This window comes from Coffea eugenioides, unplaced genomic scaffold (genome assembly GCF_003713205.1).
Source record: "Coffea eugenioides isolate CCC68of unplaced genomic scaffold, Ceug_1.0 ScVebR1_15;HRSCAF=72, whole genome shotgun sequence".
Lineage (NCBI taxonomy): Eukaryota > Viridiplantae > Streptophyta > Magnoliopsida > Gentianales > Rubiaceae > Coffea > Coffea eugenioides.
This window is the reverse complement of record NW_020862014.1, coordinates 297,529-310,419: the sequence shown is the minus strand read 5'-3', so window position 1 is coordinate 310,419 and position 12,891 is coordinate 297,529. Positions and strand designations below refer to the sequence as shown.

Genomic DNA, 12,891 nt, shown 5'->3' with positions numbered 1-12,891 from the left:
TCCTCCCAACAAGCAAAACAGACTCATGGATGAAGTTAAATACCAATGGATCGTAAAGGGATGCAACACTTAAGAGGCAAACTTCATGAAGATTCTGATATTCACCAATGGAGTTAGGGATGGAACATGCCATGATCAACTCATTCTCTCCTTGCTTAACCCGCGACAAAGCAACTACTCTCGAAGGCAATGCCCTATCGAGTTCATCAACATTCAAGAGTACATGTTTGCAAATCATGAGTAATACAGGCTGATCAGAATTCACACATTTCCTAACTTCCTTAGCCTTGATTATCATGTTTTGCTTCCTAGTGCTTGATTTAATCAGTGTATGACCCTTGGCCGAATGCTCATTTGTGGAAGTGGAGCAATTTCCAGATTCGGCCGTCTTTTGTTTCCTCTTTTGTCGGTCTAAGTCACATTCTCGTTCCATTGTGCAAGAGAGTGTACTTATTAGATCTACCATCAAAAGTGACATGCTTATCAAATTGCCAGGGTCTTCCTAAAATTACATGGGTAGCATGCATGGGGACAACATCACAAACAACTTCGTCAATGTAGTTGCCAATGGAGAAAGGAAGACGTACCTGTTTGTAGACACATACTTCACCATCTTCGCTTAGCCATTGTAGTCGGTACGGGTGTGGATGTCTAGTCGTTGGAAGTCCCAAGCTCTCTACCATGAGCAAACTTGCTACATTGGTGCAACTCCTACCATCAATGATGAGACTGCACACTTTGTCACTTATTTTACATCGAGTGTAAAACAAGTTCTCTCGTTGCAATTGCTCATCTTCTTTGACTCGGGCGGTTAGCACTCGTCGTGCCACCAAGCAACCAATTTCTCTTTGAGTAGGAGAGCACTCTTCCTCGGCCGAGTCATTCTCCAAGCAGTTATCCTTGGAGAAGGTCGGCATCTCCTCACAATCATCATCATCAGATACGACTTCTCCATTGTGAGTTATGAGCGTGACCCTTTGATTCGAACATTGAGATTGGATATGTCCGAATCCTTGGCATTTGAAGTACTTAATGTCCCTACTCCTAGGCTTAGGAATCTCTTGAGCCGACTTTGAAGTTGACCTAGTTGTATCAACAAACTTGTTAGCGGTAGAATTGGAATTTCAGTTAGGAAGGTTACCTTGTGTTCGGCTAGAAGTGGTTGGTATAGCTGATTGTCCAACTTCATGTGATGTTCTTCTCGGCTGGTTTCCCTTCCATATACAAAAAGAAATATCAGCCCAAACAACCTTTACCCATACAGTCTCCACCCATACAGTCTCCTCAAATAAACTCTTCTCCAATTTGCTACAAATGCCATAAACCCGGGCATATAGCTCGATATTGCAAACTCAACCAAAGGATTAATACTTTGGGACTAGATGACCAAGTCAAAATTCAAATATCAAACCTTCTAATTGATTCAGAAACTGATTCTGAAAAAGAAGAAGATTATCTCAATCAATTGGAAGATGATATTTCAACATCTACTTCCTCACAAACCACTAGTGACAAAGAAGGAGAAGGCCCTACCATTAATGTCTTAACAAAAGACCAAAACCTTCTTCTTGACATCATTGAAGATATTCCTGAAATAGAGAAGAGACAACTCTATTTAGACAAATTCAAAGAATCCCTGAACCGAGCCACAAATTCTTCAAATCCCTTAGCCAGAGACCCTAGAATTCTTAAAACCTACAATCTCACAGACATTCTTGATAGGTTTCCCTCCAAACCTGTTAAACCTTTGACCCTACAACACCTTCAAACAGAAATTGATCTGCTCAAAGAGGAGATTAGATCGATTAGAGCCAAACAAGACCTTAGCAACCTTGTTCTTCAAAACCTAACACCAATTGAGGAATCTATCAACCAGGAGGATTCTGAATTCCTAGAACAACTTTCTAAAAAACCCAAGGAAGACAAGGATTATTTGGTCCAGATTCGATTACTAATTAATAATAATTATGTGATTGAAACTGAAGCCCTATTTGATACTGGGGCAGACCAAAATTGTATTCTTGAAAGCCTTATCCCACCTCAATTCTTTGAACAAAACAAAGAAATTCTCAGAGGAGCTAATGGATCCAAACTTGAAATTAACTTCAAGTTAACAAATGTTCAAATCCAATTCTCCTCCTTATCTATTCCAAATACATTTCTTCTAGCCAAAAAACTATCCAACAATGTTATTCTTGGAACACCTTTTATTAAAAAACTTGTTCCTTATCTTACTACAAACGATGGCATAATACCCCAACTTCTTGATTCAAATGCCCTCCTGCCGTTTTCTAAAAAACTAACAAATTTTGTTTTGCAGGAAGAAAGACAAATTCAGCAACAGTCGACGAATGGATACCTCAATACCTTGTCAATAATTCTATCGCAAAAGAATATTATTCTCACAAACATCAATGCAGGGAAGATAGGATCAGATTCTTCAATGTTGTATTTTACAACTTTGAAACTGGACAAAGCATTCCTCCCTATCTTAGGTATCAACATAACAACATTGTTGCAAAACCAACAAACAATACAGTTCGCAGCCTGAAGGATCAAAGCTTCATGAGGCGAAGAAAAATTCAGAGACTAATTCTTCACAAACATTGGATCAAGCATCAAGGGGGAACACAAGCACCTGAGATTGACAAAATGATTCAAGAAACAAAACAAGAGCTATCCGCAACTATCTTCTAAAAAAAAGATATTCAAGCTGGCTCAATCGGAACAAAATTCAGAAAAAATCATTTTACTGTAGCACCGGAAGCACTGTAGCAAATCCGGCAAGTTACTGTGCAAACACGGCAACAAAAGACAAACTTTGCACTGTAGCAATACTGTAGCAAATCACTGTAGCGGGTACTGTAGCACTACGGAAATTTTGCTATAAATACCCCTCAAACCCAACACATTCCACACACCATTCTAACACCATTCTTACACCAATTCTTCAAAGCTACTTCTCTCTCTAGCTTGAAGAATCCTCCTCCCTCTCTCTACAAACAAGTTCTTAGTTTTATATTTTAGTTTTTAGGATCAAACAAAGGAGCTTGAAGCTTCATATCCTTGTAAGTCTTCTTTACATTCTGTAATTCTTACATTCAATCAAATGGTTGGTTGAGCCACCTACATTCATATTCATTTACTTTGTTTTTATTTGTTTTGATTATACTAACAATCAATGGTCGGTTATACCGCCTGAGCTAACTTACTAACCTTTACTTTCTGTCATTTACATTCTGTTTATACATGGCTAGTTCAACCGCCTATACTAACTAAGTGGCAGTCCGGCTGCGACCCACTTCCTAACTTTTATGTTTTCCTCCTCTTAATTCTTTACTTGTTCCTGGTTTAAGGGGCTAACCCCTCGTCCCGTCTGGTATCAAAGCCAGAGGGGGAAGTGGGGAGATGGCTATCTTTCTTTACTTATTATAATGTTGTTAGTGTGGACGAGGGGTTAGCCCCTTAAACCAGGAACAAGTAAATAACAGAGGAGGAAAGCATAGTTTTTCTCTTCTGGATTGTATGATGATGAACTTCCTTATAAAGGATAGTGTGAAACCTACAAGAAAAGATCTAACCTTTTCAGAAGAATTAACTATACATGACGACCATATTTCCATCATATTAAAGATAGTAAAAATAAACCTACGAGAATAGATCTAAATCTTTTGAGAGAGATTAACTATGCATGACGACAATATAAAACAAAATCGAAATATATATTTATATAAATATAAATATATTTATAAATATATAAATATATTTTAAACAAAATATTTATATTTATATATAAATATATTTATTTATTTCAATTGATATAATATATATATATAATAAAATATAAATATTAATTGAAATATACAAATTGAAATATACATATTAATATATGTTAATATACATATTATAAAACAAAATTGAAATAAATATATTTATATTTACATATATAGATATATAAATATAAATATATTTATAAAAATATATAAATATATTTTAAATAAAAATATTTACATATAAATATATAATATTTATTTCAATTGATATAATATATATAATATACATATTAATATACATAATTGAAATATACATAATAATATTACTATAATTTATATATATAATATAAATAATTGAAATATACATATTATAAAATAAAATTGAAATAAATATATTTATAAATTTATGTAAATATATATAAATAAATATATTTATATATTTATAATTAGTTTAATTAGTTTATTTAATTAACTAATTAACTATATATTTATATAAATAAATATATTTATATATTTATATAAATATAAATATAAATATATTTATAAATATATTTTAAACAAAATATTAATATTTATATATGAATATATATATGGTGGATGGGTATGTGGGGTAAGCGTTTGAACGAGGAAGAAAGAAAGATATGAAAAAAAAAAGAAATTAAAGGTAAAAATTTGATTATTAAATTTGATACCCATTCCTTACCAATATTTACCAAGCACCCCCATTTGTAATCATATCTTTGTCCAAAACCCATACTAAATTATTTTGTATGATTCCAATTACAATTCCAATTCCTAAACTTGAACCAAGCGCCCCCTAATAAGCACAAAAAACGAGGTACACCATACCTACAAAAAAAAAAAAAAAAAGAAGCTAACATTAGCGGATGACCATGAAGATGATAATGTCCATGATAACGACACAAGTGAGCCATAGTGGTGATGGCTTATAGACTAAAAGGAAGAGGAAAATGGGATGAGTAAACAAAAATGTGGATTTTACAATCTAATCCATTGGGTCACTAACATATTTTTAAAAATAGTAATTAAGCCCCTTAATTTGCTTATTCATCAATAAAGAAAACAAATTTTCTAAAAGCACTATTAGGCCCCTCATTGACTTTGTTACATACAAGATAAGAGTGGCATGGAAATTTCAAATTTTCCGGTTAATATAGATAGTTTTTGTCCATAGTATAGAAAAGTTCAAATCACACCAATATTCTTTGCATTATTTTTTAATAATATGGAGCTGTTTTGATTTTCGTGCACATAACAAGGGAATTTTGCATATTTTACGGTTGCTTTTTTCTTTGTGCTATTCAACATTTTAGAGAAAGGGAATTTTTGCCATTTTATTGTTTCTATTAGTTGGGTTTAATTACACAATGTGATGGAGAAGGCATTAAGTGTAATGTGGCTATACCTTACACTTTTGTCGATAGTTTGATTAAACTATTAACCCTAAAATTTATTATTTCTAGTAATTTGTGTAAGGTGTAGATGCCTTGTATTGGTGTGTATAGAGAAGGCCCCACAAGTATGACATATACCACGTCTGGAATCCAATTATGGATATCTATCTAGATTTGGCGCATGGCATTTTGTCCCTAATCCGCAATATAGCTAACCTGCCCTCCACAATTATTCTAGATTTTCTTAAAATTTCACATGCCCAACTTTACCTTGTGTTTGGTTTGATCAAAAGGAATACCCCACTGCCACTTTTTTTATTTTCTTTCATTTTTTTCCTCGACCACCAATTTCTGCAGCAGGAAGCTCGTGAACATGTACGGCCTGCTAAAGTGATGAAATGTAAGAATCCTCAGATGATGACGAAAAGTAAGGACAACTGCATTACAGGACCCCGTGACTAGTTGGATAGGATTAATTATACTTCGATAAGAATTGACATTACATGGTAAACAGGACACGAGCCATCAAATTTTTTTTTTTTAAGTCATCAGATTCAAAAGTTCAAGTTTTTGTCGCCAAGAAAGACACAAACACAAACAATTTTTTTTTTTTAAAGACAAACATAAAAAACTGAAATCACATTTTACCAACATCAGCAGGAGATTTAAATCGTGCTATCTTGGTTATTACTAATACAACAAGACACAGAATCCGAAGGTAAAGAAACAGCTATGGTTCCCCGGATAAACTAAAACACGAAGAAAATCAGGTACAAGTCTCACGTGCAACACCAAGTCTTGAGTTGGGCACGTCAAAAAGAATCCTATGGTTCTGTTGTTGCAGGTTTGCAATCACATTCAGCACAGAATTTACGTTAGTAGGAGCTTCAGCCATGGCTAAGCACGTGATGCTGCCTGCAGTGCTGTGGATTAAGAAATTATCCTGAGGTAGGGTCACATTCATGCCCGAAAACATGAAGGTTAGAGTTGGCACCGTCACCGGAACAGTGTAACATGTATCGAAGCCGCCTAGCGACGACACTACTGCATTGCCCATTCTCCTCCTGAACTCATCTCTAACGGCAATGTAGGCTGGTTGGACTAGCCTGGTGAAGACAGTGCCTGCATGGATGCAACAAGTAATTAATATGAGTTAAATCAGCCACCTATGTATTAAAATTTCCCATTTCTAGGGTTGGGACAAGAGAAAAGTGAATCAGCCAGTGGAATCTCGGGTATGATTACTGATTTAACCATTTACCTATATTCTAATCCAAGTCCAATCTCACATGATATACACATTAAAGAACAAGAAAGCCAGTCCTATGAGTTACTGCTTGCTACTTATTCTGAGCAGTATTGATGGATTTCAACCAAGTAGTCAATGCTACATTATTAAGATCATCTTTGGATCACCATTTGGATAGACTTTCTATTGTTATCCAGTACATACGCATTGGCTCAATTTTGCCCCTTAGCCTTTGAATAACCTAGGCCACTAAACGCCTCGATTGTTTGTGGCAAGAAGTTGATTGAAATTCCCAAGTCAGTGGATACGAACATGATTATTTGTTGGGTTAATTCCATTTTGCGCCTCTCAACTATATCTCAATTATCACTTTGATCCTTAAACTATAAATTCAAGTATTTTAGTCCGTAAACTATAAAAACCATTCTAATTCAGCACAATTATAATAGAAACCCCAAAACCTTCGGAACGCTAGTCAAGTGAGCAGTATTAAAAAAAAAAAGAGATTAAACTGTGAAATGAGAAAATCCCTAAATTAGAGAAAAGAAAAGAGTTTAGGGACCAAAAATGGGCATCCATATATAATTAGGGTACTAAAGTATCCCAACTTAGAGTTTAAAAATGAAAATCAAAACATAATTGAAGCGTGCAAAGTAGAATTAACCCTCATTTGCTGGACAAACTTAAGTTGGACCATCCACTTACTGGTCCAAAACCTTTTAAAAGTCAAAAATCAAAGGATTAATTACGATCCCGGGATATTTTGGCCCCACCATTCCAAATTCAACCGTTAACCAGTGATAAGGACCATACTAGGGTGCTTAAAAGAACACCACCAAAAATACAAGCAAAGACAACGTTAATGCAAAAAGTAAGCACGTACCAGAATCAATTACTGTGCCAGCTCCAGTAGTGGGATTGAAGGCCAATGCCTCAGGAGGTATGCCCACCACTCGCCGTCCGACCTTAATTCCGATCAAGTTCACATAGTAAAGCGATGACCTTCTTGGGTTTCTCAGCAATTGCGTGTATTTGATATTCTTAGGCTGGCTATTAGGTCCCAATCGAAGCGATCCGGAGAAGTTCAGAGACTTGAAACTGGGCAAGCAATAAGAGAACGTGGATTGATATAGATTTTGGGTCTGAGACAATAGCGATAACGGACCCCTTCCTAGGCCTAAAAGACCCTGAGGAGGCACCGAGCTGCCGGTAGCCTTCTGGATGCAACCAAAGGTATAGTTGGGAACAGGATCAGCAGCTAGTCTTATGGTGTCTTGTGAGAGGTTTGCTGCTATGGTGGATCCACCGTATGTTAGATTGAAGCTACAGGTACTGCCTAAGCAGCTTGGACCGGGTACCTGAAAATGAAATACAGGGAATTGATTAATAGGAAGCTGAAGCCCACAAAATCCCTTGAAAATTGTGTTTTCTTGTATTCTGAAGGCTTGTTGGCAGTTGATTGTTTTAGTTAATTATAAATTCTGCATTTTTCTGATCAATTTATATGATATTCTCATTTGTTTTTATATTTAGATTATAGATTCTTTAATAGTTAAAAAATTTAAAATTCATAATCAATCAGAAAGTAATTTTCTCTGATTTTGATTACTCTCTATAACATTTTTTACAATTAGAAAATCTAAAACAATCGAGAATAAGGTCGAAGCTCGTACACAAACTTGGCATGAATGTTATGTAACAAGAATTATTGGAACCCCACAGATCGATACCCTCGATTAGATGATAATTTCTTGCAAATAATGGAGCAATTACTGATGAAATTAAATTTCACACTTTCTTCGGAATATTGGGAGTCTATTAGAAGAATCATACAAAAAATCATAGTCATCTAGTGACTCTTGAAAAAAGTTAAATTTCCAACTTCTCCAATAGTTTTTCCACGATTACAATTTATGAAGAACTATTGTCTTACATTTAGATAAGAATACATGTTTTATATGGCAAACATATTTTATGATCAATTAAAGGAATTTATATAATTGACATCCGTCTCCTGTATACCAGAGTTATCAATTAAAAGGAAAAGTCCGCAAAATATATTGTGCCTTTACTTTAATTGGGCAAGTTGAGCACCTGAGAACTTTGCTAGGCCGTGATGAGTGAGGTCAGAATCTACATCATACACCTGGACTTTCTTGTCAAAAAGGAAACAAACTTTTGGTTCATAAAGAAGACAACAAAACGAAAAGGAGTTGAAGGAATTTAATTATTAGATCTCAGTGGAGATTTCTTGGGACGGCACTGAGATCACAGTAACAAACGACTAGTTCGATCAATCACTATCATTACCTGAAGCAGTATAAACATTTTAAAAAGAGTATCCCTCTAAAGTTATTAGTTCTTAATTAAGTCTAGGTAGAATACTTGCGTGTTTATTTTAAAGGTATTTTTACCGCATTAAACACTCGTTAAAATATTTTAATCACATCTTATTTATCATGTGAATATACATATTCGTAATTATCATTTTCTCTTATATTTATACACTTTTTTTAGTTAACTTTAATTTTCTAAAATTTAACACTTGAATTATTTCTTAACGAGTATCTAATGAATAAATAACCCTTACTTTAATTAGGCAAGTTCAGCTCCTTGTGAGATCTCAGTTGAGATTTTTGGGGACAGCACTCAGATCACAGTAACAAACTAGCCCAATCAGTGGCCATTGTTATTGAGGCCCTGGAAAGACCAAATAGGGAAAAGACACCATTAAAGTTTTTACCCCAGTCAAAAGTCTGATAGTAGTTTGTCTAGTTCTTTTTTTCTTTTTTTTTTTTTACCCCGCCTAATGTTTTCATGCTTATCTGTTCTTCTCTCGTCTTTAAGTTTGTCTATCAATTTTACTTTTGGGTCCCAAATTTGCAGTCAGATGATTAGCTGTTTCGATTAATTTTCAGTGAGAGTTGTACTGTGCACCCTTTGAAAGGTATGTAAGTACTAAATCTCGCCATACTAATGGTAAGATATCGAAAATTCATCTACTATCTTAACAGAATTTACATCTTACATAACTAAACTTACCACATGTAACGTGGTACCTTGGTGCCTTCACGACACCACAACATTTAGCATGTTAAGAATTTTCCATAAAGGCACTTTATAAAATTTTCATTAAAGGTTATCTAATTGTCAAATTTGTTAAGTATAATACTATAATGTGAGAACAACAATGACCACTTTGCTTTATTCCAAAAAAAAGTGATGATAATAAATGGACAGGAACAAAACCATATCTAAAATGGGACTCAAATCAATATTCAACATTAATTGGTTCACATTTTCCGCAAGTCAACATACCATTTTTTTTTTGAATCTGGATTTGTTTTGAAAGCAAATTGATACACAAATCCAAGATAAAAATAAGAAGAAAAAGGGTGAAATATTTCCTCAATAAGGATAGTCTTCATCCAGCATATGCTGTGCTTGAGTTACTTTCATTATCCTAAAATTGACCAACTTTTTGATTGAGTTATTATGGGTCCTAGACATAAGCCATTTTTTTCTTTCTTTTTCCTTTTCTTGGTGCGAGTATGCATAAATTGTTATTTACCATCTGGACAAGAAGGAAAGTCCAAAATACATTCAAAGCATCTCTATCAATTATCTTCAGGCCCCATGCCGGCATGATAGCTCTATATCAAGAACTTTTATTGTTTCAATATACTTTTGCGAAAGCTAACCAACGTAATTATATTAATTAGGCAACATGCAGAAGAGCAGTATTGGGGTTGTGATTTCAACTAGAAGAGAATACACGTATCGGAAATGAAGATAAGAAACAAAAAAAAAAGGATAAAAAGAAGAATTAGCTTGTACCTCTTAAAAAATAAATAAATAGTGAACTAAGAATCAGCTGGTAAATAGCATTAACTTTCCCACTCTTACTAGGTCTTATATCGTAAAAGAGTAGATTCTTGTTTATTTTTTGCATTTATGCTTTTGTACTAGAGATTTGGCTTACATTTCCCACCTCATTATTTTCTATTCTCAACAAAATTCGAGCTGATATCGCACACCGTGAACAGCGTGAATGGTTTGTCACAAAAAAAAAATGACTTAGTCATTATTGAGGGGGCAAAATTATTAAGGACATATGTAGAAGAAGCTCATTCTACAGAATCTACACAACTATAGCTATAGGCATGAGCGTACCTGTTGGCACTGAGCACTCCCGCAACCAACATTTTTGAAAGTGGTAGACTTAGTTGACTCAAACACTGTAGAACCACATCCTACACAACCATTGCAGGGTACCCAGCCAGCATCATTGCTAGTATCCATAGCCACAAGCAAGGTTTGGGCTGGTGTCCCAACTTTAACCCTTACAATATAAGTTGGACTTTGCGTGATCTGCCTCCCAGAAGCAACAGGCACCACAGACCTGCCTGCAACAAGACTGGATAGAAAAAGAAGCCTTGCTTCGTCCTTTGACTGCATTTGGAGAACACTCTCTTCCCACGAGAGAGGTGTTTTCGGCTTAAATGGGGAGCATTGGCTGTAGACATGGTAGACCTGGAGGGTTGAGCCTTGGTCAGGTGTGGTACATGACTTGAGACTTTGCCCTTGGGCCAAAGAGAGGAACAGAAAGGATAGTGCTAGAAGGGCGGCTTGCAGAGGGTGGAGGAAAGCAGGTCTCATGGCTTCTTTCTAGCCTTGAGTCAAATTGGTTCAGTGCTATACAGGGGGAGGGTGCCCAATGATGTGCATATATAGCAAGGAAGTAGGTGATGGGGGTGGGTAATTAGGATGCTTTTCAGAATTTAGATTAAAAAAGTGAATTGACTGAGCACTTTGATGCTACATGAGATGAGTAGCTTAGCTGGCATTTATTTAAAAAAATAGCGTTAACTAACATTCATTGATGCGAGGAAGAATGAGCTGAATGGTTCATAGAAAAGAGTGTAAATGAGAGATTTTGCTAAAAAACCTACCAGTCACACAAAACATAAGATGTAGTTTTGACTCTAGGCGAGGAGTTTTTTCTTTTTCGAAGAATCTAGGCTAAGAGTTCAAATCACTTAAATTAAGTGAGCATAGTAATGTACTCTTATCTATAGACTATAGATGGGATCCTTCTTGAACCAGTTAGCATTCTCTTTTAGTATAGGTTAACTTACGAATGGCACGGTTATTATTTCTTTGATAAAAAAAAAGGTACAATCCGTAGTTTGATATCATATAATTCGATTTTTAAATTGAGATACTATAATCTTCTGAGTAATTAAATAACTGAATTTACTTAAATGGATATTCAATTGGTGGAAAAGTAGAATTTCTCCCAAGTTTCGCTATCCTCATTGTTTAAGTCCATAAAGCAGTGCTCAGATAAATTATTTAATCAAAAAATATGCACATATGGAAAATCACTAGACGGAAATGGAAATAATAATAATAATAATAATAAGTCGCTACCATGTAAAGAAAAAACGTAGGGGATTGTTAGTGGACCAATTGTATGAATATCATAGAGTACTTGAGACCAAACTGTACTCCATTTACTTTGTATGATAGCCGATTGCCTCTCTCGAGCGACCAATATCTATCATGCTACCACTCAGATTTTTCTGCATGTGCCGTGCACGTTGAGAGTGAGAAAGAGAGACGGGTGGGAAATTTTGGAATATTGGGATGTACATACATTCATTACAGAACAAGCCTAAGGGCACCAAAAGTTTTCAGAGAATGTGAAGAGTAGGTGTTTCCCAGACACAAATAGTGGAATTTCTAAATAATTGTTACTTACATTCTGTTTTTTTTGTCTGTTATACACAGTGTGGTCTCTTTCCCAGTTCCCATTTAATATTTAATTCTAGGTTTTGTGGGCAACTACTGATTTATTATCACATCTTAAACCCATTTAGCCAGCTATCCGGAAATTTTGTTTTCTTGCACGACAGGAACAATTTTTGGCGTGACAAGTAATTCCAAATTTCGCTGTGGGTAGGACGAAAAGCATACTCTTCCATCATCTTGAACGTGTGAAAAAAGTTATTAATGCTAATGGTACAATCTCATCAATTCAACAAGGATGTTTTGGCCTGTTCAACGTTGGTTTTGCTTTGCCAGTAAATGCATATTGAGACTGCTTATGTTCCTTTCGCTTCAATTAATTTGGGTTATGTGTAATATTGGTTGTTCTTGAATGTGTAGTGCAAAAACTAACAATCCTTTCTTGTTCTTACCAATATAGGGACTACGAAATATTAGATTCGAACATGCTTTAGAAAAAAAAAAACTTACATGTTACTGTCATCAGTAATGCAGAGGGAGATTCCATTACCCCTTTAGTAATCATGGCTGATATCTCTAAACATAATATTAACGTATATCAGTGGTGGAAATAGAAATAAAATTCAATGGGGACACATGCAGCACTATATATTTTTTTCTTTGCTAGAAGTAGAAAGTAATAATATTATTTAGATAAAAAGTA

The 12,891-nt window shown here is 34.9% G+C and overlaps 1 protein-coding gene across 1 annotated transcript; it reads right to left on the bottom strand.

Moving 5' to 3' along the window:
- Positions 1-5,772: 5,772 nt before the first annotated feature.
- Positions 5,773-11,181, bottom strand: LOC113755588 (aspartyl protease AED3-like). The gene is made up of 3 exons (XM_027299558.1): positions 10,611-11,181; positions 7,321-7,795; positions 5,773-6,310 (listed from the first exon to the last, which is right to left on the bottom strand). Exons 1-3 carry the CDS (start codon positions 11,094-11,096, stop codon positions 5,955-5,957), a joined length of 1,317 nt encoding a protein of 438 aa, XP_027155359.1. The 5' UTR covers positions 11,097-11,181; the 3' UTR covers positions 5,773-5,954.
- Between the last annotated feature and the right edge of the window lie 1,710 nt (positions 11,182-12,891).

Bases quoted from the DNA above. Each gene is read 5' to 3' on its own strand.
- LOC113755588 (XM_027299558.1), bottom strand. From the start codon at position 11,096: ATGAGACCTGCTTTCCTCCACCCTCTGCAAGCCGCCCTTCTAGCACTA. The intron at 7,796-10,610 runs GTACGCTCATGC...TTTCATTTTCAG, and splicing joins GGAGTGCTCAGTGCCAACAG to GTACCCGGTCCAAGCTGCTT. The intron at 6,311-7,320 runs GTACGTGCTTAC...GCATCCATGCAG, and splicing joins TGGCACAGTAATTGATTCTG to GCACTGTCTTCACCAGGCTA.